General features: G+C 44.0%; 1 protein-coding gene across 1 annotated transcript; it reads left to right on the plus strand.

The window, feature by feature from the left end:
• The first annotated feature begins 3601 nt into the window (after positions 1-3601).
• LOC137374436 (superoxide dismutase [Cu-Zn]-like) lies at positions 3602-27991 on the plus strand. The gene is made up of 4 exons (XM_068040548.1): positions 3602-3730; positions 9515-9608; positions 24656-24725; positions 26122-27991. Exons 1-4 carry the CDS (start codon positions 3617-3619, stop codon positions 26318-26320), a joined length of 477 nt encoding a protein of 158 aa, XP_067896649.1. The 5' UTR covers positions 3602-3616; the 3' UTR covers positions 26321-27991.
• The last annotated feature ends 6 nt before the right edge of the window (positions 27992-27997 follow it).

Genomic DNA, 27997 nt, shown 5'->3' on the forward strand with positions numbered 1-27997 from the left:
TCCTCCATCCGTAAATCCCCTTTGAGGTCCCTAATTAGCCCAAACCTCCTTTCACCACTGTTTTACTTTTATGTGCCGATAGAAGACTTTTAGATTCCTTTCTATGTTGACTGGTTGACTGCCAGTCTTTTCTCATACTCTGTTTGTTTCTCTTATTTGTTTTTTCACGTCCCCTCTGAACCTTCTATTTTAAGCCTGGCTCTCGATTGTATTAAACACCTGACATCTGTCATAGGCACTCTTTTTCTGCTTCATCTTACTCTCTATTTCTTTTGTCATCCAGGGAGCTTTGGATCTGTTTGCCCTACCTTTCTCCCAGTGAGAATGTACTTTGACTGTACCCAAGCTATCTCCTCTTTAAAAGCAACCCATTGTTTAGTTACAGTTTTGCCTATGAATCTATGATTCCAATTTATTTTCACTCCATTAATTATCTTTACTCTGGATTGCTCCTTGTCCTTTTCCATAGCTAAACTAAACGTTATGATACTATGATCAGTGTTCCCCTGTTGTCACTTGATTCACTTGACTCACCTCATTTGCCAAAACCAGATCCAGCCTCCTTTTTCATTGAGCTGAAAACATACTGATGTAGAAAATTCTCCTGAACACACTCCAGAAACTCTTGCCCCTCTCTGCCTTTTGCACTATTTTATATATATATATATATATATATAGACGCAGTCTATATTAAGATAATTGAAGTCCCTCATTACAACTATATCATTCTTGCACCTCTCTGTAATTTCTTTGCAAATTTGTTCCTCTATATTCCCATTAGTTGGTGGCCTATCGAATACCCTCAGCAATGTGATGGTACCTCTATTATTTCTTAGCTCTAACCAAATAGATTCTGTCCTTGACCTCTGTAGGACATCCTCTCTCTCCAGCACTGTAATGCACTCCTTACTCAATTCAGCTCCCCCCTTCCTTCCTTCCTTATCTTTCCTGAATACCTTATATCCAGGAATATTTAATATTCATTCCTGCCCTTTTTTGAGCCAGGTCTCCATTATCACCACATCATATTTCCACGTGGCTTTCTGTGCCTGAAGCTCAGGAACCTTATTTACCACACTCTGCTGATGAGGGACACCCAATATTGCTGTCTCCATTCGATGAGCTACCAATGAGCAGTGTGAATAGTGCTAATGGCCCACCTGTTCTATGTTATTTAGGCACAGGGACAAATTTGTTAACTTAATAGCACCCACATGAATAGCAGCTGGCTCCATGTGCAGTGCCAATTTGGAGCCAGTAAACTGATGAAGTCCAATTCTCTCTATGTACTTCACGGTTTGCGTAGTATGACTATTTACTTAGACATTCCCCTTAATTGTAAATATATTTTTAATGTAATCTCATTTGAAACTGATATTGGACCAAACATCCAAAGCCAACCAATAGTCTGAGATAAAAACAGAAATTGCAGGAAAAACTCAGCAGGTCTGGCAGCATCTGTGGAGAGAGAAGCAGAGTTAACGTTTCAGGTCAGTGACCTTTCATCAGAACTGCAACACCACTGACGAGCTCTGGTAAATCTTGAGCATAAGGATTGGATGTGAGAAACATAGGGAGAGAGGAAGTATGAATGAGATTAGCAGCCTTGAAAATTGATAAATCACCAGGGCCAGATGAAATGTACCCTAGGCTGTTAAAAGAAGCAAGAGAGGAAATAGCAGAAGGTCTGACCATCATTTTCCAGTCCTCACTGGATACAGGTGTGATGCCGGAGGATTGTTTAAAAAGGGAGAGAGGGATAGACCGAATAATTACAGGCCAGTCAGTCTGACCTCAGTAGTGGGAAAATTCTTGGAATCTATTCTGAGAGACAGGATAAACTGTCACTTAGAAAGGCACAGGTTAATCAAATATAGTCAGCATAGATTTGTTAAGGGAAGATCATGTTTGACTAACTTGATTGAATTTTTTGAAGAAGTAACAAGGAAGATTGATGAGAGTAGTGCAGTTGATGTGGTCTTCATGGATTTTAGCAAGGCTTTTGACATGGTCCCACATGGCAGGCTGGTTTAAAAAATAAAATCCCATGGGATCCAGGGAAATGCAGCAAGGTGGATATAAAATTGGCTCAGTGGCAGGAAACAAAGGGTAATTGCTGACTGGTGTTTGAACAACTGGAGGTCAGTTTCCAGTGGCATTCCGCAGGGCTCAGTACTGGGTCCCCTGCCTTTTGTGGTATATATTAACAATTTGGACGTAAAGGTAGGGGCCATGATCAAGGAGTTTGCAGAAGACACAGAGATTGGCCGTGTGGTAGACAGCGAGGAGGATAGCTGTAGGCTACAGGAAGATATTGATGGTCTGGTCAGATGGGCAGAAAAGTGGCAAATGGAATTCAACCTGGAGAAGTGTGAGTTGATGCATTTGGGGAGGTCAAACAAGGCAAAGGAATACACGATTAATGGGAAGATACTGAGAAGCTGTAGACGAAGTGAGGGACCTTGGAGTGAATGCCCACAGATTCCTGAAGGTAGCAGGACAGGTCAATAAGGTGGTTAAGAAGGCATATGGAATCCTTTCCTTTATTAGCCAAGGTATAAAATATTAGACCAGGGAGGTTATGCTGGAACTGTATCACCATCCACAACTGTGTGCAGTTCTGGTCACCTCATTACCAATAGGATGTAATTGCATTAGAGAGGAGACAGAGGAGATTTACGAGGATATTGCCAGGACTGGAAATTGCAGCCATGAGGAAAGATTGGATAGGCTGGGGTTCTTGGAACAGAGAAGGCTAAGGGAAGATCTGATTGAAATGTACAAAATTTTGAGGGACCTGGATAGAGTTGAGGTGAAGGGTCTATTCACCATGGCAGAGAGGTCAGTGATGAGGAGGCACAGATTTAAAGTAATTGGTAGAAAAATTAGAGCGGAGATGAGGAAAAACTTTTTCACCCAGAGGGTGGTGGGGTTCTGGAACTCACTGCCTGAACGGGTAGTTGAGGCAGAAACCCTCGACTCATTCAAAAGGCGCCTGGATATGGACCTCAAGTGTCGTAACCTGCAGGGCTACAGACCAAATGCTGGAAGGTGGGATTAGAATAGGTGGATGGTTTTTTGGCTGGCAAAGACACGATGGGCCAAGTGGCCTCTTTCTGTGCCTTAAACTTTCTATATCACGCTGATGCTTCAGGATACAAACAGCTTTTATTTCCAATTCTATTTTTAAACTATCAGCACTTCTGATGAAAGGTCACTGACCTGAAACGTTAACTCTGCTTCTCTCTCCACAGATGCTGCCAGACCTGCTGAGTTTTTCCAGCACTTTGTTTTTTATTTTAGATTTCCAGCATCCGCAGTATTTTGCTTTTACCGTAGTTCTTTCTTAGGAGTAACCGTCAATCATTTTGGTTCAATGTTGTTTGACGTTGTTCTTTAAAAAAAAACTGCAATTTTTGGTGATCCTGAATGTCACTTTAAGCAAGCCAAAATCCCAGCACATAAAGTGACAGTAGCTATATGTCCACAGCGCCCAGCTTGCACTGGAGCGTGCTTGACGCACATGCGCGTCGGACCCAGCGAGGTCACACTGCGCACGCGCGAGGTGGGTTGTTCCATTTTCTTTAACGGTGCTGCTGATAGTTTAAAAATAGAAATGGAAATCAAAGCTGTTTGTATCCTGAAGGATCAGCATGATATCTATCCTTACGCTCATGATTTACCAGAGTTCGTCAGTGGTGTCAGTGGAATCGTCGCCTTTGAATCGCAGGTAAATTTATTGTAACGGAATATTTTTCAATAATCCGCTGTGGGCTCCATCTCGTCCGGCGCAACTTTGGCGGCGAGAACTCTCCCCGCCCCGCCCGGAAAATCGCTTTCATTTTAATATCATTATTGCTGATGGGAGTGTTGGACTTCCTCAGTGTAGCTCAGTGTATAAAATTAGACCCAAAGACGGGGTGAGTTTTCAACATTAACCACCCCACTTTATGACTACTACAACAAACTTGTGTTTATGGCGTCTTTAATGTAATAAAACAACCCTAGATATTTGCAGGAGCATTATAAAACAAAATATGACACTGAGCCACAAAAGGAGATATTGGCCGGCATTTTATGCCTAACCCCTCCCCCACCAAAGAGCAGGAAGGGGGCGGGGCGGCGTAAAATGGAGCAGGAGGCTCGAGGGGCCCTTCCCGACCTGCTCCCGCCTCCGCCACCACTTTATGCAGGGTGGCAGTGGCGAAAAATGGCCCGCCCGCCCCAAGCCAATCAAGGCCCCCTAATGGCCACTTAATGGCCTCCGCCTGCTGTCAGGAGAGTTTTACCCGTTGCCAATTTGGCGACCCAGGCCCGAGAGAAGCCGCCTAACAAAAGCAGGTGGCTCTGACGGCCAGGTGGGGTGCTCATGATCAGGCACCCTGTGCCCAATGGAGGGCTGCCCCAACCACCCCTAGCACCCAACACGTCCCCCTCCCCCATCCCCCTGTTGACCACCCTTGCCTCGCCGGGGCCCGACTGGTCACCCCTGGCATGGCTCCCCAACATCTTCTTTGTGATGGCTGGGTTGCAGTCCCAGCAGTGGCCACCACTCCTGGTTGTGCTGCTGGGACAGAGCTGCCCGCCCTCTGATTGGCCGGCAGCTCCATTAGGTGGGACTTCCTGTCTCAATGCGGTGGAAGTCTCACCTCAGACCAATTGAAGGCTTGTGGACGCAAAATGCGGACCGAATACCCAGGTCAGGCGGAGACGGATTTGCCACCGACTTTTCAGTCGGTGGATGGCTCCTGTCTGCCAAGGGTAAAATTCCAGCCATTAGTGCAGATGACCAAAAGCTTGGTCAAAGTGGTAAATTTAAGGAGTGTCTTAAAGGAGGAAAGTGAGGCAGAGAGGTGTAAGGAGGTTGGGTAGAGCTTAGGGCCTAGGCAACTGAAGATGCGGCCACCAGTGGTAGAACAATTAAAATTAGGGATGCACAAGAGGCCAGAATTAGAGGAGTGCAGATATCCTGGAGCGTTGTGGGCTGGAGGCAATTAGAGAGATAGGGAGGGGCAAGGGCATGGAGGGATTCGAAAACAAGGGTAAAAATTTTTAAATCATGACGTTGCTTGACCGGAGCCAATGTAGGTCATCAAGCACAGCGGTGATTGGGGAACGGGACTTGGTACGAGTTAAGACACGGGCAGCAGAGTTTTGGATGACCTCAAATTTATGGAGAGTGAAATGTGGGAGACCAGCCATCAGTGCATTGGAATAGTCAAGTCTAGAGGTAACAAAAGCAGGAATGAGAGTTTTAGCAGCAGGTGAGCTGAGACAGGGGAAAAGATGGGTGATGTTACGGAGGTGGAAATTGGCGGTCTTAGTGATGGCATGAATATGAGGTCAGAAGCTCATCTCAAGGTCAAATGTGACACCAAGTTTGCAAACAGACTGGCTTAATCTCAGACTGTTGCCAGGGAGAAGGATGGTGTCGATAGCTAGGGAACGGAGTTTGGAGCAGGGACTGAAAACAATGGCTTAAGTCTTCCCAATATTTAATTGGAAGAAATTTGTGCTCTTGCTGGACTGGATGTCAGATAAGCAGTCTGATAATTTAGCAACAATGGAGGAATTGTGCAAAGTGGCAGTGAGGTAGAGCTGACTGTTCTCAGCATATATGTGAAAACTAACACTGTTTTCGGATGAAGTTGCCAGGAGCAGCATGTAGATGAGAAATAGGAGGGGGGGGTGGTGCCAGGGATGGACCTTTGGGGGACACCTGAGGTGATGGTGCAGGAGCAGGATGCGAAGTCATTGCAAGTGACTAAAATTAGGTAGATAAGAATGGAACCAGGTGTGAGCAATCCCAATCAGCTGGATGACAGTGGAGAGGCATTGGAGGAGGATGGTGTGATCAGCCATGTCAAAGGCTGCAGTTGAGAAGGACGAGGAGGGAAAGTTTACCTTTGTCACAGTCACATAGAATGTCATCTGTGATTTTGTTAAGAGCTGTTTTGGTACTGTGGTGAGGTGAAAACCTGATTGGAGGGAATCAAACATGGAGTTCCGGGAAAGATGGGGTGACTAATGTGAATTTTCTCATTCACTGTGTGCTGCTGGATTGTAAAGGTGTAACGGTGACGCCTTTGATAAGTAAAATTAATTTTTTGCTTATACTAAGTAATTGATATAGTTGGGATGCCAATTACTGACATTAAATGGATGACTTATAAGAGCATGGTGTCAACAAATCATCTTCGGTCTGGATTTTAACAGTTAAGCACTTTGAAAGGGGAGCCACAGTGGTGGCAATAAACTTGTTTCGATTAACGTCAGGCTTTCAAGTTTCCAGCCACAGGGGAGGTATTTGTTACATGAAGGATTGTTGAATTTTGCAAAAATACTGGTCCTTGAGAAAATGAAGATCGCCGAATAGGCAAAGGGCCAAGGACTCTCAACCATTCAACCTAATTCTAGGGCCCTATCGATGCCCGTGCTTCTGGTTTAGGTAGTGAAAATGCTAGATATCTAATACAGTAAAACATCTAAATTAGAGAGATGTAAGAGTCTTGCACCATGTCCTTTTATTTGCAAATGTCCTTATTTTCAAAACGGTCATTTAAACCAGAGGGGCTAAATATTCTGAGATTGCTGTATCTCCTGCTGTGTTACATTTTTCCACCCACAGTGGACATCATGCCTAACTCGGGAGCCCAGCAGCAGGATATGATTTCTATTCTTTTTCTATTTTGGTTTCTCAGTTCATTGGCATCCTTTTCCACTGAGGGAGGGATGACCTGATCCTGTGATCTGCTAAGTTGACAGACTCCGCAGGGTGAAGTGACTGCTTTCGGATTGGAATTCTTGGGAAATCCCAAACAAATTGAGGATTAATGTTCTGCAGATCCCTGTCTGGAACCCCTTCTGTCCACTAGTGCTACAGTTGGTAATGTTTCAAGTGCTGGGAGGTGGGTAGGGAACTGTTACCCGCTCATCAGTACCTGACCTATTGGTGGAGTAGGGTTGACAGTTCTGGTTGGAGGCATTCCTGATGGTTTAATCACATGATAGTCTGACTGTGATGTCAGATCTCATGACTTCTACAAATCTTATTGGACATATCTAATAAAAGTTTGAACCCCCTGTAATTAAGAATCTTTATTTGTGGCTTTGTGTTAGCAACTGTTATGGCGTACAACAGGCATAAAGCATATCAGTTTTTAGCAGTGAGACTGCATTCACTTAATCTGCACAGGCATTGGTTTCACTACTAAGTTCGTGGGACTCATTTTTAAGGATCTTAGTCAGACACTTAAAGCAGGTATTGGACTGCCTAACGAGATAAAATAAGGGCCTAAACACCTGTTCAAGGACCCCCTTTCAAAATTCGCAGCTATGAGTGGGACCAAGCGGAATTCTTCAGCAGTTTCCACAGTCACCAACACATGGAAAGTGATAAAGTAAAAGATTTAAAAACAATCTTCCTGTGGAACCCAGAGGAGCTGAAGTGCAGATCGTACTCCACAGAAGTCATGATTACCCTCCTGCCTGTAATGTGCTCCAATCCCCCTCCTGGGACGTGTCTGAGGCCCACTGTCTGCAAGGCAGGCAGCCCAAGATTAATGTTTAAATTAAGTTTTGTGGGTTGGTTCAGGAATAAGTGTGAGCTAAGCAGGAGAACTCCCCTGCTCTTTTTTAATTGTGCCATCCTTTGGATGAGATCTCAGACAGTGCAGCACTAGTACCGAAGGAAGACCTGTGCTCCAGAACTTGCCGCGCCCCTAGCCAAGCTGTTCCAGTACAGCTACCACAATGGCATCGACCCTGCAATGTGGAAAAGTACCCAGGTATGTCCTGTACACAAAAATTAGGACAAGTCCAACCCAGCCAATTACCACCCCATCAATCTACTCTCAAAAATCAGTCAAGTGATAGAAGGTGTTGTTGACAACGCTATGAAGCGGCACTTGCTTAGCAATAACCTGCTCACTGACGCTCAGTTTGGGTTCTGCCAGGGCCACTCAGTACCAGACCTCATTACAGCCTTGATTCAAACAGGGACAAAAGAGCTGAACTCAAGAGGTGAAGTGAGAGTGACTGCCCTTGACATCAGGGCAGCATTTGACCGAGTATGGCATCAAGGAGCCCTAGCAAAACCGGAGTCAATGGGAATCGGGCGGAAAACTTTCCACTGCTTGGAGTTGTATCTAGAGCAAAGGAAGATGGTTGTGGTTGTTGGAGGTCAATCATCTCAGCTTCAGGACATCGCTGCAGGAGTTCCTCAGGGTAGTATCCTAGGCCCAACCATCTTCAGCTGCTTCATCAATGACCTTCCTACAATCATAAGGCCAAACGTCGGGATGTTTGCTGATGATTGCGCAACGTTCAGGACCACTTGTGACTCCTCTCATACTGAAGCAGTCTGTGTAGAAATGCAGCAAGACCTGGACAATATCCAGGCTTGGGCTGATAAGTGGCAAGTAACATTCGCGCCACACAGGTGCCAGGCAATGACCATCTCCAACAAGAGAGAATCTAACCATCTCCCCTTGACATTCAATAACATTATGGGGTTACCATTGACCAGAAACGGAATTGGAATAGCCATATAAATACCGTGGCTACAAGAGCAGGTCAAAGGCTTGGAATCCTGCGGCGAGTAACTCACCTCCTGACTCCCCAAAGCCTGTCCACCATCTACACGACACAAGTCTGGAATGTGATGGAATACTCTCCACTTGCCTGGATGGGTACAGCTCCAACAACACTCAAGAAGCTCGACACCATCTAGGACAAAGCAGCCTGCTTGACTGGCACCCATTTACAAACATTCACTCCCTCCACCACCGACGCACAGTGGCAGCAGCATGTACCATCTACAAGATGCACTGCAGCAACGCACCAAGGCTCCTTAGACAGGACCTTCCAAACCCTCAACCTCTACCAACTAGAAGGACAAGGGCAGCAGATGCGTGGGAACACCACCATCTGCAAGTTCTGCTCCACGCCACACACCATCCTGACTTAGAACTATATTGCCATTGCTTCACTGTCGCTGGGTCAAAATCCTGGAACTCCCTTCCTAACAGCACTGTAGGTGTACCTACCCCACAAGGACTGCAGCGGTTCAAGAAGGCAGCTCACCACCACCATCTCGAGGACAATTAGGGATGGGTAATAAATGCTGGCCTAGCCAGCGATGCCCACATCCCAGGAACGCATAAAAAAATAACTCCCTCAGTAGAACGTTATTCTGTTTTGGTGATTGTACCTGATGCAATTTTTTTGTAAGTTGCCACAGGATTTAAATCTGACTAAAAGTGGCAAGGAAGCTGTTAGTATTTGGAATACGTTTTATTTGTCAGCTTGTCTATCATTGGTTGAATTGATAGCTAGTTTGCCTGCTCAGCTGCCAAAATGTTAATTTGGGGCATTTTACTGACGTCAAAACTCCCTGTACGCTGGCCTTTGCTTTTTTTGGTGACAAGTCTTGGGTGACCATGTTTGTTAGGCATCCTGCCTTGGTGAAAAGAACATATGTAACCATTTTTATATTTTACTTACTGTCTTGTAGACAAATGGACAAGTATTAATAAGAGGAACGTTTACTGGATTGACTCGTGGAAAACATGGGCTTCATGTGTGCACCTTTGGAAATCTTTTTAATGGTATGGGCAGTGTACCAAATGTTTTTATAAATGCAGTTATATTCTATTAATAACTAGCTTTCAGTCTTCTTTGTAAAAAAATAGAGTAAGTTTTGTTTTCAGAATGTAATTCTTAATCTGTACATCTGGGTTTGGCTCTGCATGTGTGGCAATAACAGTTTTTTAAAAACTCCTTGGGGCTGATCTTTGGAAGCTGATGTAAAGTGGAAATATTGGATCTGCCTCCTGTTATGAAGTCAGTAGAATGAAAATCGGGAAAGATGTATAACGTGTGGCCTATCCGAAATTGCGCAAAGTCAAAATGGCATTCCCCATGCCCCCTTATGTTTTCTCTTGAGCCTTACACAATTTCAACAGTTATTAACAACCATTGTCACTGTTATCTGTGAGTCATACTATTAGAAAATTCAGGCCGTTATTATGGGACATTGGCTGGGGGGGGGGGACACCATCATTGAGCTGCTAAACATTTAAAATTACACTTTATAATCATTAAAAAAATATTCAAATGGATTATGGACTCCTAGAATCATACAGGAGACCATTAATCCATCGTGCCTGTGCCAGTTCTTTAAAAGAGTTATCCAATTGGTCCCGTTCTCCTGCTCTTCTAGCTCTGTAAATGTTAATTTTTCAAGTATATATCTAATCCCCCTTAGAGAGTTGCTGTTGAATCTGCTTCAACTACCCTTCCAAACCATAAGACTTCATTCTCCCGTCTCTTCGGGTCTTTTGTAAAGCTAAATGTCAAATTAATAAAATATTAATTTGTTTCCATGAATCCAGTGTACTTGCAATATATCTTTGGGAAGCAATGGGTAATGTCCCAGACGGCAATTCCAAGTATAATCTAATGATTTTCTTTCCTAATTTCCATTGAGCTCATATCTCACTGTAATGGGTTTATAAGACTACAGCCTTGATTTTAACTGCCACCCTGGCAGGAACGGTGCATGCAGGGGGAGAGGGTTAAAACCAGATTTGGATACTCACCACTCCTGAGGATGTATAAAAAGGGTCTCTCAGCCACAACACCATAGTTCAGAGGAACTTTTTGCTGTTTGGTTTACTAGATGATTTTCAAATTTACAGATTGCTTTTTTATTTCTATTTTCTGCTGTTATCACTAAGCTTTACCTCCTTATTAGCGGGGGGTATTCTTGCCACCCTGTGGATACAGGAATATTTAGAGAAGGAGCAGCAACTACCAGCAGCAGTTGGGCATTACAGAAGAGAACAAGTAAGGGGAGTAGCTTGTAGAAGGCCATTCCCAGCGCAGGGTTTACAGGCCAAAAGTAATCTTTTTGAATGTATCTGCAGAATAATGAAGGAGGAGGCCATACTTCTTAAGGCAGGCTGTTGCAACCGTCTGTAGCCTATTGGAATAAGACCTTCTGCCAGCTGGACCATGGGGGCAGCTTTGCTAGTGGTTTATAAAGTCATCACAGCCCTGGATCACTTTGCCACTGATAACAGGGGTTATCAGCTGCAGTGCACAACTGGATCAAGCAGGTGACTAATAGACAGTTCACCAGGGCAGTACATCCCTTCCCCATTGACCTCTATAGTCAACAGGAGAGAGACTGGAGATTGGCTGCAGTGGCTCGTTTTCCTTGCTTGCAGGACATAATTGACTGCACACAGGTTGCCATCAGAGCACTGGAACAGCAATCAGCAACATACATAAATAGAAAAGAGTTCCACAGCAACAGTGTGCAGCAATGGCTGATTGCAGAACACCGTAATCTGCATTTGTGCAAGGTACCCAGGAAGCTGCCACAGTGCATTTATCCTGAGACAGCATGCTGTATAACTTTGCATTGCAGAGGGGCCTGCATTGGTTAGAGGTAGAGTGGAAGAAGTCCTCATCTGATGAAGAAGACCAAGGGGAAAGAGATGAAATAGCAGAAAGAGGAGGGCCAACTCAATGCTTTACAGCAAGAGATGTGAGAGATCAGCTTATTGCTCAGTGGTTCCATTGAGCTACTCAAATCACTTCTTCGAATCTCACACCCTTGCCATATATTCACGATAACCCTCTGACCTTGCCCTCTCTTACTCCGAACAATCTGTCGTCAGCAAAGGCCTCAACCTCATCCCCTTATATCCCCACCTCAATGATTTTCAGGCTTGGCATGATACTGAGCTCTTCTTCCATTGCCTCTATGCCTACTTCTTTGGCCAGCAGTCATCCCCCCCACTCAGCGGACCCTTTTACTCATCTCCAATATTCTCCCTCTGGTTTCTTACCCTCTCTTGATCTTTTTATTGAGAACTGCCGGCGTGACATTGGGTGTCACAATTTCTCTGCTCCCCTCACTCATTCTAACCTATTTCCCTCTGAAATTGCAATACTCCGTTCTCTCAGGTCCAACCCTAACATTGTCATCATATTTGCTGGCAAGGATGGTGCCATTGTTGTACTGAACTCTACCTAGCAGAGGCCAAAAACCTGCTGACACTTCCTCCCACCTCCCCTTTGCTGAACATCAAGCCATTATATCCAGGACTGTCACTGATCTCATCTCATTTCCTTGGGAGATCTTCCCTCCACGGTCTCCAACCTCATAATTCTCCAGCCCTGTACAGCCTTCTCGAAATCTACAAACAAGACTAACCTGGTAGATTCATTGTTCCAGTGCCACTGAACTGATTTCTTCCTATCTCAACTCTATTTTTACTCCCCTTCTCCAGTCTCTTCCCACCTACATCTGCCCTCCGTCATTTCAACAGTTTCCAGTTTCCTAGCCCTCACCGTCTCCTATTCACCATGGATGTCCAATCCCTCCACACCTCCATCCCCCACCAGGATGGTCTGAGAGCTCTCCGCTTCTTCCTTAAATGGAGGCCCAACCCCCATCCACCACCACTCTCCTCCACCTGGCTGAACTTGTTCTCACATTGAACAACTTCTCCTTCAACTCCACGCAGTTCCTCCAAATGAAAGGTACTTACATGGGTCCTAGCTATGCCTGCCTTTTTGTGGGATATGTGGAACATTCCTTAATCCAGTCCTACTCAGACCCCCTCCCTCACCTCTTCTTCCTGGTACCACGATGACTGTATCGTTGCTGCTTCCTGATCTCGCCCTGAACTGGAAAATTTCCTTGACTTCATTTCCAATTTCCACCCTTCTCTCACCTTCACATGGTACATCTACAACTCTTCCCTTCCCTTCCTTGACTTCTCTGTCTCCACATCTGGGGATAGGCTATCTACCAGTATTCACTATAAGCCCACAGACTCCCACAGCTACCTGGACTACAATTCCTCACACCCCACTTCCTGCAAGGACTCTATTCCATTGTCCTAGTTTCTCTGTCTCCATCGCATCTGTTCGTACGATGCAACTTTCTATACTAGCACTTCCGATATGTCTTCCTTTTTCCACAACTGAGGATTCTCCCACCATAGAGCCCTCAGCTGTGTCTAATCTATTTCATGCACTTCTGCTGTCACCCACATCCTCTCCCTCCCAGAACCATGATAGGGTTCCCTTTGTCCTCACCTTCCATCCCACCAGCCTCCGTTTTCAACAAATCATCCTCCGCCATTTCTGCCACTGCGCGCGTGATGCCACCACCAAACACATCTTCCCCTTCCCACTCCTTTCACCATTCTAAAGGGACTGTTCTCTCCACGACACTCTGCTCCATTCTTCAGTCACCCCAACACCAATCCCCTTTCCATGCATGTGCAGGAGATGCAACGCCTGCCCTTTTACTGCCTCCCTTCTCAACGTTGAGGGCCCTAAAAAACACTCCTTTGAAGTGAAACAGTGATTTACTTGTACTTTCAATTTAGCATACTGTATTCGCTGATCAAAATGTGGTCTCCTCTGCATTGGGGAGACTAAATGCAGACTGGGTGTTCACTTTGAGGAACCCCTCTGTTCAGTCCACAAGCACAACCCTGAGCTTCCTGTGCTTGTCATTTCAATTCTCTACCTTGTTTCCATTCTGACCTTTTTGTCCTTAGCCTGCTAATGTTCCAGTGAAGCTCAACACAACCTCGAGGAACAGCACCCCATCTTTCGGCTGGGCACCTTCCAGCCTTCCGGACACAACACTGAGGTCGATAATTTTAGATCATAACCTCTGCCCCCATTTTTTTCTTTCTTTTCCTGGTTCTATTTTTTTCTCTCTCCATTTTCTTTCTTTCTTTCTTAATCCCTTTACATTGTGTTTAGACAGCTGCTATTGTGTAATTTACACCTCATCCAAACACATCTTTTGTTTATTCACGTCCCATTACTACCTGCTTTGGCTTTGTACCATGAAACCATTTGTCATTTAATCTCTCCTGCCCTCCATCCTGTCATAGACCTTCCCTTTTGTTCTCCTCCACCCCTGCCCCACTTTCACTTGCTCAAAACCTATTATATTTCTAACTTTTGCCAGTTCTGTTGAAAGAACATACAGATCTAAAAGGTTAACTCTGCTTTTTCCCTCCTTAGATGCTGCCTGACCTGCTGAGTATTTCCAGCATTTTCTGTTTTTGCTCAGACCCCTGCCCTGAGAACATAGCCACTCTGATTAATAGTTGTTACGATCACGAGGGAACAGTGATGAAATATGAAATGAACGGGGGGAATTATGAAATAAAAGTCAACTGTTGAACTGAACTACAAAAAAGTGGACACATTTGTGCTACAGGCAAGATGGAGTAGAGGTCAGGTGACCCCTTTTGTACTTTGTCTATTGAAGACAAAACCCATTATCCACATTTTGAATTAGCTTTGGGAAAAACAGCCCATTCCATGCTCACAACGCCTATCTGCAGGAATGGAGCTAACAAAGTCTTTTACAGACAGAGTGATTCCACAGCCAAGACTGAAATAATCAGTGTGAGCTAGCACCACTTTATTAGAATGGACCACTTTCAGATGCCATCGTGTAAAAATGGTTCCCATATCCTGGAACATTGTCTGAATCACACCAGGGGAGAGAACCCTTAGTCACCTGACCAACACCCCAGGCTGACAAGTTTCTACCTGGTATCTCTATGGAGAGAGGGGAGAACAGCAGAGAAAGCCTTTTCCATTCAGAACAGTTGAAATAGGGCAAATCAAAGGCATCCTGTGTGATAGTGGCTACCCTGATCGGATCATCTCTCGCTGTATATCGTGTAAACTTATGAATGGGGCCTAAGGCCGTCATTTTTGGCCCTGAAAAGTGCCCAGTATACCTCAGATTACCCTGGAAAGATAATGTATCCCAAAAATTTGAGCAACAGGTGAAGCTAGCTGTTTCACACTTCTGATATGCAGTAGCAACACATGTGGTGGTCGCCACTAACTTGATGCTGCCGTCAAGCCAAAAAGATGTTCTGCCTATCACACAAATGAGTAATGTGATATATGAATTTCAGTGCTAGAAGGATGCTAGGTATATAGGCTGTACGTCCTAAAGACTGGCAGATCGAATCAAACAACATTTCCCTTCCGCTGTTCGCAATGGGCAAGGTACAGACCGTACCCAACCAGCCCATGCTTGCAAAACTCAAAACACAAGTGTCCAATGTTACATGTTATTCCGCAATTGGACATTTGTGACCTAATCCTCAGTGTGCTAAAAATTACACTGACAACCGATTTAACATTGTCAGTTGGGCTCGCAGTATGGCGCATTTGTGTGTACTGGAAGCTATGTATTTTAATACACAGGGCTCTGTTCTTTGCAGATAGAAAGAGCTTGTTCACACATTATTTTTTTTAGCTGAAGCAGACATAATTGGCAGTCATTCGCTGGTTCATTCCTCAGGGCAATGCCTTGACCAGTTGTAGTCAAGCTGCCTGGTTTAAATTTCAAACAAAGCTTGACAGTCACCATAAACTGGTGCATTCTCCATGGTAACGCCTCTACCAATCAGAGTCCACTTGCCAACCAATGAGCACTCTCTTCTCATATAGTATAAATTTGTTGCTTCCCTTACATTGGTATTCTTGCGAATTGTCCTGGAGTGCAAGACAAAGCTTCGACAAAATGTCTGTTTTCTAGTTCTGTACTACCAAACAACTATTCTAATTACTAATAGCTGTCAGAAGCAGCTGTGTCTTTCTTCAATAAAAGCAAAATACTGCGGATGCTGGAAATCTGAAATAAAAACAAGAAATGCTGGAAATACTCAGCAGGTCTGGCAGCATCTGTGGAAAGAGAAGCAGAGTTAATGTTTCAGGTCAGTGACCTGAAATGTTAACTCTGCTTCTCTTTCCACAGATGCTGCCAGACCTGCTGAGTATTTCCAGCATTTCTTGTTTTATTTGTGTCTTTCTTCATCTTGATTTCAGTGTTTTGCATAAATTTTAAAATATAAATAAGGTGAATTTGTGCAAGCTCTAATAAACATAGTGTATTTTTGATAACTATTAGAATGTTTATATTGCTGTCTATGACACAAACAGTCGATTTTAACTCTGTGTAGGGTGCAAGGGAACCCCCTCCAGGGACTTCAACCTGAGGTACAGGCTCGTTTAACTCCAACTTCATTTAAAAACTTGAGGGAAATAACCCCGGCCTGAATTTACTGCTGAGAAGGAGGGTTCCACAGATGCTGATAACTGGAAGGGAGAGGCAAGACCAGAACTGGGAAGCCTCCAAGAACTCCTCGTTGACCCTGGGGTAGCATTTATCGACCTGGCCAACAAAGAATCTGCAGAAATGGTCAGTTTAAATACTTGCCCCCTTATGGCCTCTCTTTTTGCTGCCAAGACCAGCCGGCAGGTTTGTTCTCTTGAATTTAGTTAAATGGTGTTATACAACCATACCATACGACCATACGAATTAGGAGCAGAAGTAGGCTATTCAGCCTATAGAGCCTGCTCCGCCATTCAATAAGATCATGGCTGATCTGTTCCTGTCTCCAATTCCACACTCCCATCTACCCCCACTAATCTTTGATTCCCTTGCCTAACAAGAATCTATCTACCTCCGCCATAAAAATATTCAATGATCCCGCCTCCACCACTTTCTGAGGCAGAGAATTCCAAAGTTGCACAACCCTCTGAGAGGGAAAATTTTTCCTCGTCTCTGTCCTAAAACAGTGCCCCCTTGTTCTGGACTCACCCACGAGAGGAAACATCCTTTCCAAATCCATCTTGTCAAGACCGTTCAGGATCTTATAAACTTCAATCAAGTCTCCCTTCACTCATCTAAATTCCAGTGAAAACAAGCCCAGTCTGTCCAACCTTTCCCCATAAGACAACCCGCTCATTCCAGGTATCAATTTAGTAAACTTCCTCTGAACTGCCTGCAACGCATTCTCATCCTTCATTAAACAAGGACACCAAAACTGCACACAGTATTCGAGATGTGGTCTCACCAATGCCCTGCATAACATCCTTTTATTTTCAATTCCTCTCGAAATAAAGGATAGCATTCCATTAGCCTTCTTTATTACTTGCTGTACCTGCAGTTACAACTAGGTTAGAAAGGTGTCTGGGAGTCTCTTTCAGCCATCACCTGGTCTTATTGTAACAGGATTTAATTTTTAAACACACCTTGTTTTGAACTCCCCCCCCTTGGTGAATCCTTGTTTACCACTTCCCAATTATAAGGCAAAGAAATGAGCATAAACAGGCTTTCTTAGGTTTAAAGAAGAAAAGTGAAATTTTATTAAATTTAAACTTAAATTCTAGTTTAGTTAACGCCTATGGATGTACGCCTTGCCTCACGCTCGCATGCATATGCGATACGCACATGCAAATAGAAACAGAAAAGAGAAGAAAAGTAAAGTGGAGAGATTTGAGGCAATATCAAAAGAGTTTCTTATTACTGTGCTTCGAGCTCATTGTCGTCCTTTTGTAGGTAGTCTTGCTTTTCGTTGGGGCCCAGTATTCCTCTTAAACCTTGGTCGCTGTAGGAGACTTTTCTCTCTTGGGGTTCATACGTCTTCAATGTTTTCCAAAGCTGTGAAAGCGAGATGAGAACAGACAGGAGAGAGGTCTTTTCAGTCCAGGAGCAAACAGCTTTCTGAGTTCAAATTCTCTGTGGCAAGTTCAAATTCAAAAAACAGCAACAGCCAGTTAGTCATGTGACTAAACTGGTCTGATCACATGTGTTGTGTATTCGACCATCTTAGCAGTTAACCTGGAATGCTAGCCTCTCTCCACCTTCAACATCTGGCAATCAAATGTCCATTGTGGTTTAAATTGAAACAGGGAGTTGCCCCTTTGTCCTTTCTATGCTGTTACTATGCAAATTTCTTTCCAGTCAGGGGCTTGGCAACCCCTTGTTATAGGCCTTCTTTTCTTCCCTGCGACAATTTTAAAATTTACTGTCCGTTTGGCGAAATATCTGTGCCCCCATTCTTGGCAGGTGGGAGCTTGCATGACACCTCCACACCCAGGGGAATGAAATGCGATTTGAAAAAACAGGCGCATTTCATTAAAACGTTTGAGAGAAATATAGAAAGAAAAACCATGCATTTCTCTCATTCATTTCCATTCATTCATAACTCTTAAAGCTTATTAAAATTGTCTTTTCTGGGTGCCAGTGCTGCTTTAACTTCCCTTTTTTGTTTTTGGCATTCCAATAGCCATGTGGTTCTTTTGGGGAAGCTTTTCTTCAGTTTTCCCTTTGCCATGACTGCCTAGGGTTTTGTTCCTGCTGAGGTAATGTTTTTTTTTCCAGGAGAATTAGTAGTGGGCTGATCTTTTTTATTTTTATTTTTTATTTATTTAGAGATACTGCACTGAAACAGGCCCTTCGGCCCACCGAGTCTGTGCCGACCATCAACCATCCACTTATACTAATCCTACAGTAATCCCATATTCCTACCACATCCCCACCTGTCCTTATATTCCCCTACCACCTACCTATACTAAGGGCAATTTATAATGGCCAATTTACCTATCAACCTATGATCTATCCTGAACTCTCAGAATCATGCAACGACTTTTGACTTCAAGGGATGGGTGGTTCTTTTTTTCTCTGACTGTGGGGAAGGATCCTTTGTTAATCTGCCCTTTGTTCTCTGGGACACTGCTACCTGCAGGTATGTGTGCAGACATGCTGCACTCTCCTGTGACACTTCGACCAGCTGAGGCATCACCCTCACGATTTCTAGACCCTAGAGGTCTCTCTTTCTTTTTCTCTGCAGGTTCCTGTAAATGTTGTTAGCAACTCTGGAGGGGTGCTTCGCGAGTCGGCATTTACATAGGAGAATGTGGGGTCTAACTTTTCAAATTTTACAGGACCAGCTGACCAGACAGTAGGGGTTTTCATCTGGGATTCCTCCCGGCCTTCCTTTAACCTGCCCTCTTGGTCACGTTTTTCCCCTTCTCTTTCTAAACGTTTGCCAGCCGTGTGCCTGCCTGTCCCCTTTTGTTCTCGGCAGGGGTCCCTTACAGTTCACCAGCCCTCTGCTGGAGGGTCCTCCTAACAGGACTTAGGGGTGCAGGTTTCACTGTAGTTTGGGGTTTCCCCTCAACCTGGCACATGTGGTAACTCCTGCAGTACTCCACCACATCTTTGTGGAGTTTTGGCCAGTCAAACTGCTGTCTTATGTAGGCTTTGGTCTTTTGTATACCAGCATGTACAGCCACTGTAGTCTCATGGGCCCTTCTTAATATCTCTCCCTGGTGTCTCTGTGGCACCACTAACTGGTGAATTACTGTCCACTCCTTGCACTCAGGTCTGTTAGAGGAACTCAATTTCCTCATCAGTACCTCATTCTTTTAATAGTAGCAATCAGAGACTTCCTCTGCTTCACTTTCAGACTGGGCAGCCTGTGCTAACTCTTGCAATACTGGGTTGGCTCGCTGAGCCTCAGCTAGGGAAAATCAATTTAATTCATTCCCTGGGTCTCCTAACTTTTCAAAGAAAGTCTTGGACAGGCAGACCTCATGGTCATCTGCCTTCAGTGCCAATGCAGTCTCCTCTGGGGGAGCTGGTTTGATCATGACCTGGTCCACTACACATTCAGGGAAACTGCAGAGAACCGTCTCCTGCCATGGCCCTGTCTCTCTGACCTCCTGCAGTCTTTCTTTCACTGCTGGGGGTGGGGGACTACCACCTTCATCCTCGCCAGATCATTACCTAGGAGCAGATCAACCCCGTCCACAGGCAAACTAGGGACAATCCCTATGGTCATCGGTCCTGAAGCTAGGTCGCACTCCAGGTGCACCTGGTGTACAGGTGCAGACATACACTGCCCCCCAACATCATTCACCACCATTTTGCTGTTCACTGCACTCTCTGGCGAAAAGGTCAGGCCTTTTCCCAGTAAAAAGGGATCTGGTGGCCCCTGTGTCCCTGAGAATCACTATGGGCTTGCTTGCCCCACTCGAGGGGTATGGGGTTACTTTCCCATCAGACACAAAACCCTGATAACCTTCAGGAATCCTATTAACTTTTCCTGCACTGGTTGTAGTAAGCTTCGTGGGTTGCACTCTTATTGTAGTTAAAGCCACAGCTTGTTCGGCCGGGCTTTGCATCAGGTCCCTGTCTTCACTGAGCAGGTGTGCCCTGATTAACCCTACCAGTTTCCCCTTTAGTTTCCAGCAGTCAACTTTTAAATGCCCTGCTTTATTACAATGGAAGCACACAGGTCTCACTCTCGCTCAGCACCTTCCTTTTTGGCCGGAGGAGGGCCCCCTGTGTCTCCTGCTTTCCTTTCTCTCCCAGGACTGCCTGGATGGATATCACCTTCACACCCTTTGTCCTTTTCGGATTTGTGGGGGTGATTAGGAAAGCTTCTCCTGGGAAACTGACTTATAAATTAAAGCAAACTCATTGGCCGGAACGGCCGCTTGCTGGGCTCCCTGAGCTGCTGCTCCTCTACATGGGTCTTTATTGAGAGTGGTAGAGAGTTTTTAAATTCTTCTAACAGAATTACTTCTCTGAGATTCTCATAGCTGAGCTGTATTTTAAGAGCCCTCAGCCACTGGTCAAAAGCCAGCTGCCTTCCTCTTTCAAACTCCAGATAAGTTTGATTAGCTTGCATTTTGAGGGTTCTAAACTTTTGGTGGCAGGCTTTGGGTACTAATTCATATGCCCTGAGGATAGCATTTTTGGTCAGTTCATAATTTGATGAACTCCCATCTGGCAACAAGGAATAAACCTCATGGGCTTTTCTGGTTCGTTTGCTTTGCAATAAGAGAGACTAGGTCTCAGCTGGCCATTTTAGCTGCCTTGCCAGTTTCTCAAAAGACACAAAAACACTTCCACATCTTCCTCACTGAATTTTGGAATTAACTGAGTGAGTTTTAGCAATTTTGTACCCAACCTTGAATTATGCTCCAAAAATCTGTCCATCTCAGCCTTAAGTATATTCAACGATGGAGCATCAACAACCCTCTGGGGTAGCGAATTCCAAAGATTCAAATGTACAATCCAACGCAGCATAAGCGGCACCAATCTTGATGTGATCAAGAAGATCTCCAAAGTGTAGAAAGTAACCTTTAAATTGTACAAAGTAAGCATTCAGAAAAAGTAAAGTAACCCTTTCCCAGTAGGAGTTAAGAAAGCAGCTGTGAATACTGAGTAATTATTGGCATCTTTGCCTCAGATTGCTGCAGCTCCCTCAGTGTACTTGCCTTGGTTTCACTGGCGAGTTTCAGGAAGCCTGGGAAACCCTTGGACCTGACATTTAACCGTGTGTCAATATTGTTCGGTTTGAGGTATTAGCATATGGAAATTGACAACCTGCCTTTCCTGACGGGCTGCGCACACGCACACGCTCCAGTGAAACATGGAAGTCAGTGGGTTGGAGCCTGCTTCCCGACAGGCTGTCACTTTCTCTGGTTTTAGCCCCCCATTTGCACCCAAACCCACACCCTGTTCCACGTTAAAATTCAGTCTGTTTTCTTTATACGCTTTTGTCTTTCTCTGTTCCTTTTTTGCCTTTTTAGTTCTTTTTTTTTATATGATTTGTGGGACATGGGCGTCGCTGGCATGGCCAGCATTTGTTGCCCATCTCTTACTGCCCTTAAGTTGGTGATGAGCTGCCTTCTTGATCTGCTGCAGTAAAGGCCAGCTACCCGACCCTGACGGGACCCGATGGTATGTGTCGGGTTTGGGTCGGGTCGGGCCCCTCTTCTGGGTCCGGCATTTGGGCTTGGGTTGGGTCAGGCCGAGTCCGGGTCGTGCTCGGGTCCGGGGCAGGCTGGGCACGCATGCTAAGTGCTCTGCCGTTAAGTATTCAAATTAAAAAAACTTACCTGAGCTGGGAGTCCGGGACGAAACTGACTCTGCGCAGTGAGCGAGTGACGTCACCATGACGTCATCACGCATGCACTACAGCTTCATGGAGCTTCCCAGTCGGAAGGTAAGTAAAGGGATGGTCGGGTCGGGTCGAGTGGAGTCGGGCTCGGGTTGAAATTGGAGGGACTCGGGCCGGGTCCTTTTTCCCAACCGAAGCAGGCCTTTATGCTGCAGTCCATCTGGTTCGGATACACCAACAGTGCTTTTAGGAAGGGAGCTCCAGGATTTTGGTCCAGTGACAGTGAATGAAGGAACGGCGATATATTTCCTAGTAAGGATGGTGCGTGGCTTGGAGGGGAACTTGCAGATGGTGATGTTGGCAGATGGGCGGTACAGTGGCCCAGTGGTTAGCACCGCAGCCTCACAGCTCCAGCGACCCGGGTTCGATTCTGGGTACTGCCTGTGCGGAGTTTGCAAGTTCTCCCTGTGACCATGTGGGTTTTTGCTGGGTGCTGCGGTTTCCTCCCACAGCCAAAGACTTGCAGGTTGATAGGTAAATTGGCCATTATAAATTGCCCCTAGTATAGGTAGGTGGTAGGGGAATGGAGGGAAGGTGGGGATGTGGTAGGAATATGGGATTAATGTAGGATTAGTATAAATGGGTGGTTGATGGTCGGCACAGACTCAGTGGGTCGAAGGGCCTGTTTCAGTGCTGTATCTCTAAATAAAAATAAAATAATGTTCCCATGTGCCTGCTGTCCTTGCCCTTCTAGGTGGAAGAGGTCGCAGATTTGGAAGGTGCCATCAAAGGAAGTGTGGTGAGTTGCTCCAGTGCATCTTGTAGATGCTACACACTGCGCATCGGTGGTGGAAGGAGTGAATGTTTAAGGAGGTGGATGGGGTGCTGATCAAGCGGGCTGCTTTGTCCTGGATGGTGTTGAGCTTCCTGAGTGTTGTTGGAGCCACACTCATCCAGGCAAGTGGAGAGTATTCCATCACACTCCTGCCTTCTTAGGAGTGATCAACATCATTCTTTTTGGTAGTTTTGAATCTGCATCAGTTTCAGCCTTATGATAGTAGAGACCTAGTCAATTTCAAGTATCCTTGTAAAAGGTTTATCAATATGATACAAAGCCTGAATTAAATAAGTGTTCTTTCCATTAATTCATTTCCATTAATGTGGGTGTCCTTGTTCATAAGTCACTGAAAGCTAACATACAGGTGCAGCAAGCAATTAGGAAGGCACATGGTATATTGGCTTTTATTGCAAGAGGATTTCAGTTCAGAAGTAAAGAAGTCTTGCTGCAATTGTATAGAGCCTTGGTGAGACCCCACCTGTACTATTATGGACAGTTTTGGTCTCCTCACCTAAGGAAGGATATACTTGCCATAGAGGAAGTGCAATGAAGGTTCACCAGACTGATCCCAGGGATGGTGGGATTGTCCTATGAAGAGAGATTGAGGAGACTGGGCCTATATTCTCTAGAGTTTAGAAGAATCAGAGGTGAATTCATTGAGGTAGAGAAAATTCTTAGAGCTCAACAGGGTAGTTTCAGGAAGGATGTTTCCCCTGGCTGGGGGGACGATGGTGTAGAACCAGGGGACATAGTCTCAGAATGAAAGGCAGGCCATTTAGGACTGAGATGAGGAGGAATTTCTTCACACATAGGGTGGTGAATCTTTGGAAATCTCTACCGCAGAGGTAGAGGTCCATAGATTTTGAAATATTAAAGATATCAAGGGATATGGGAATAGTGCAGGAAAATGGCGTTGAGGTAGATCAGCCATGACCTAGTTGAATGGTGGCGCAGGCTCGAGAGACCAGATGGTCTACTCCTGTTTCCTATGTTTTTATGCAAGGTGAAATTAATTGGCATGAAAGAAAAACTGCTAACAGGCAGAGGAGTATAGTTTATATCTGGAGAACAGATGCCAACTACACAACTGAGCTCACAATCTGATTTAAAGAATAAACTGTGACAATTACTTGAAAGTAAAACCTGTTGTAAATAGTGCCCATGTCCACTTAAATAATAAAATTCATGGTATTATCTTTTCATCTTAGTGGGATATGATATTCTACAAGGTTAATATTCAATCTCCTCCATTTGTGAAGACTAATGCACAGTTACCTGAGCTTTCTTCTGGAACAATATTGAGCTCTCCAATTTCAAAGCATTGTCATTGTCGTTAAATTGCTTTCTGCAGGCGCTATATACTAATGCAACGCAACCAGACTTGTGTTTCTAACAAGATTCACTTTATTTTCACTGGAATGGTCAAGGCAATTAGTTTAAATTCAGAGATGGAATCCTTGCCTCTGAGGAAAAATTAATTGAATCAGCTTCCTAAGCATTTGTGAAGTATAAAGAAAAATAGATGACTTTATACTGGACTGGGAATCTTGCAAATAAAGGTATATGTCACACACTATACTTGGCACCTTGATTCTCTCTAGGCAAACTGAATTAGCTTCTTTCTCTCTTCCCAATCTTAAATTTATTAGGTTCTGCCCATTTATTGGTTCTCAGACAATTTTTTTGACTATCAATATAATTAAATGTTAATAGCTTAGCTTTATGGTTAAAAATCAAAACTAGAGTTTGTGTTTTGACAGTTCAGGGCGCCACATGGGACCTTTTATTCATACCATCAGCAATTAAAAAGATTGGAGACAGATTACTAGTAAACTCATCAAAATAGGAGGGATTGTAATTGTTTTAAGATTAGTCTCATAATGTTGCATTGAAGGAGCAGGAATTTGTTTTTCTTTTTTCTTTTTCCAGCCATGTTTGCATTAGTTATTTACCTATGCTGAATGGAGTATGCTTTCAGTCAAAGAAAATTACTTCTCCTTTTGTTGTAATTTAGTCACATGAAGTTTAAAAAAAATTTCATTTTTAGGTTATCGCAGTGTAGGACCTCATTTCAATCCCCGTAAGAAAATTCATGGTGGGCAACAAGATAAAGAAAGGTGTGTATTGTATGCAGGCAATTCCGAAATAAGAAATGCATAGTAGATCACAAGATGGAAAAGCTGAGTTTTGTATGTATTAAATGTCCAAGTAGATAGCAGCATGAAAAGAGAAGTCAAATGATTTAAACGAAGGAAGAGCCTTCAGGGAAACAGCGTCCAGTGGATCTATGCTTGCTCTTAGCAGTATGACCAGCCTAGTCTATCAATTTCATCCAGAAGAAGATTTCATTACTTTGCAGACAAATCACATTTTATTCACTGCCTGGGAAGATCAATCTGAGAAGAATACCCCTTTCATTCTGAATGGTACGTTCTCAAATTATCCAGGGTACAAATCCTAGGGAATATTCTGATCTTTTATTATTTTGCTCACAGACTACATGAGGATTCTGCAGTAAGAAGAAAGTTTACAAAAGAAAACATTCTATTGCTTTTATAATTTTCAGACCTAAGGTACAGAAACAAATCCTTACCAAAAAAAGGTTTTTGACGAATGTTGTACTCCAGGTAGTAGACTTGGGTTGTTAGGATGTATGATACCTGATCAAAGATATGGGTTTGTGCAGAGTATGGTGTTAAATTAGTTGTGATCCAACATAAAAGAAGATTTTAGGAAACCTACTCACTCTGTGATTTTTGGAAGGTGTGATCATCTGTAGTGGCCTTCCCAATGGGCACACCCATCTTCAGAATAATAGAGGAATAGAGACAGGATGCCCTGAGAGTGAGGTGCAATGGCCAGAGACACTAGCCTACTTGATATCCCTCCCCCGCCAGAGAACATACAGACAGCACATATCATACCAAGACATGTCAGAGGAGCGGTACATCCCAAGACAATGCTTCACCATGGAAGCTGTCAATCATCTCTGAGATTCTCTGGAATGATCTCAAACCACAGTCTACTTACAACAGGGTATTATTCATTGGAAAAAAGGTTACCATGCCCCAACTTTTACACTGTGGATCATTCCAGTCATTGATGAGGGACCTATGCAACAGTAGCCAGGAGCTACAAGGGCCTGTATTCACCAGCATCCTCTTCTGCAAGACATTAGAATTCATTGCCTATGGCATGTCCCCACAGAGCACTGCAAGCTCACTGGCATCCCCATGATGCGAGGTAATCGATGGGACCCACATGGCACTGAAAGTACCAATTCAAAATCCAGTTAGTTGCATCACAGGAAGGACTCATTCACTCAACATCCAAATTGTCATGCACAGCAAAGCATACTACATGTCAATACACATAGAAAGTACTCCCCAAGACATTATTTTTCCCTTGAATGTTTTTAAATACTTTTATTGCATGGTGAAATCATATAGTGTAAAGCTTCACAAGTATTGTTCTGATCTCTTTTTCTAACCATAATATTGTAATACATTCTAGGCATGTAGGAGACCTAGGCAATGTTGAAGCTAATGAAGCAGGTGTGGCTGAGTTTCAAATAGAAGATCAACTTATTAGTCTTTCAGGAACTGAGTCTGTTATTGGTCGGGCGATGGTGGTAAGTATTAAAAGTGGCCCTGTTTTCCTCAAGACAGATTACTGGATACAAAAATTATTTCAATCCACAAATATGCAGTAGCCCAGTTATGCAAGATAGGTATACACATTTCACACAATAAATTGTTCACCATCTGATTGAAGCCGTCTGATTTTTAGACAGTTTCCCAAGGGGATGGTTGAAAACTGAGGGGTTTCAATAAGTTACTGTGTGGAACTGGCAGAAGCTGGAGAACAGCTTAACTATTCATTCTGTTAGCTAAGGATACAAACCCAACTAAAAGGGGGAAAAATGCAAAAATATATCTGCGGGATATTTAAACTACAGGTTACCCAGTCAGAAACTCCTGCCTATTAGAAAAAGCCTCCATCTAAAATGCATCTCAGTCTTTTTACTCTGTTGAGGACAGCAACCCAGCTGTTGTCCACACCATCCAGTCAGGTCAAGTTGGCTGCAAACTTACTAATTTGAACATGGAGGTATCTTAGCTTTAAAATATAAAACAAATTATGATAAAACAAACACTTTTATCTCCATCACACATATATGGCTACCCTCATATTTGAGTAGATAACTTGTGAGTGGTAAGTTTGTTCAGTTGAGTATGCAAACTACCAATCAGTTTTAGGGCATCATGCATTTTGGTCAGGCTACCTTAAGTGGATCTCTTTTGCTCTGCAAACAGGTGTAGCAAAATCTTGGGCATTTTCCAAAGCTTTGTACGCAACAAAATATCTGCTAATTAGGCAGATATGGGAACTTTAAAATGAGCATGATAATTGACCAGATGGAGTTTATTTCAGCAGGCAAGCAGGTGCTCCCTGTTTATATATAAATTGTCACAAGGTTTTGTTTTTGTATTAAAAATTTAAGATTCTGTGTGTTTCAAAAAACTGAAAAAGAATTTTTCAGTGGACATTGACACCTGTAAATAGCTGAAATTTTTGCAGTATTTTGAAAAGGAAGTTCAAAACAAAAGCTGAACTTTATGGGTGTTTTGAAAGGAAGCTAAACTTGTACCCAAGGACAGGAAAGCAGGCAATTTCAAGGAAACCACAGGGGTTTGACCTTCCTCAGAGCAACTCTTTGAATGGCAAGGGAGACTCTATGTCTGGACACGTGACCATGTTCAGGAAGGTTTTGCTTTCACTTTGGACCTTTTTAAATAGCTAGTGAGTTGGACAAGGAGCAAGCATTTGAAATTTTGGCTTTGGCCTGCCTGGAGAACAGAGGAAGACCCAGGGAAAGTGTTACCTCTCTCTGTAAAGGAATCCTGCATCTCTTGAGAAGAAAACCCTGTATTTGAAAGGTGGCAGATTCCTATTGCCTCCTGTCTGTGAACAATCCCTGCATCCAGTGTGGTTCCTGCTGCCTCCTGTGTTTTAAGAAATCTTGGAATCTGACTAAAAAAAAAATAAAATAAAAAAATAAAAAATCATCTACTGCTACAATAATGCTGCAAGGCCTAAGCAGACCTGTTGCTATGCCCCTGCAAAAAGACCTATGTGACCTCTGCTGCAGTTGAATTGCCTTGATCGACTAGCCATCACAGATTGTTCATCAACCTCACCTGGACAGACTTCAAGTGGCATCTGACTATTCGACTCTGCAGCACCTCACCCAACCGAAGAACATCCCACTAGAACGCGTGATAAACTAAATTATTTTTATTACTCCAATGAAACAGCTGTAAACCAAAATCCCTTTCCCCTGATTAACCGTTTTTTGAATGTATGTCTGTGTGCATGAGGGCTAGGG

The sequence above is a fragment of the Heterodontus francisci genome, chromosome 10 (assembly GCF_036365525.1).
Source record: "Heterodontus francisci isolate sHetFra1 chromosome 10, sHetFra1.hap1, whole genome shotgun sequence".
NCBI lineage: Eukaryota > Metazoa > Chordata > Chondrichthyes > Heterodontiformes > Heterodontidae > Heterodontus > Heterodontus francisci.

Bases quoted from the DNA above. Each gene is read 5' to 3' on its own strand.
- LOC137374436 (XM_068040548.1), top strand. From the start codon at position 3,617: ATGGAAATCAAAGCTGTTTGTATCCTGAAGGATCAGCATGATATCTAT. The intron at 9,609-24,655 runs GTATGGGCAGTG...TTTCATTTTTAG, and splicing joins CTTTGGAAATCTTTTTAATG to GTTATCGCAGTGTAGGACCT. The intron at 24,726-26,121 runs GTGTGTATTGTA...AATACATTCTAG, and splicing joins GGGCAACAAGATAAAGAAAG to GCATGTAGGAGACCTAGGCA.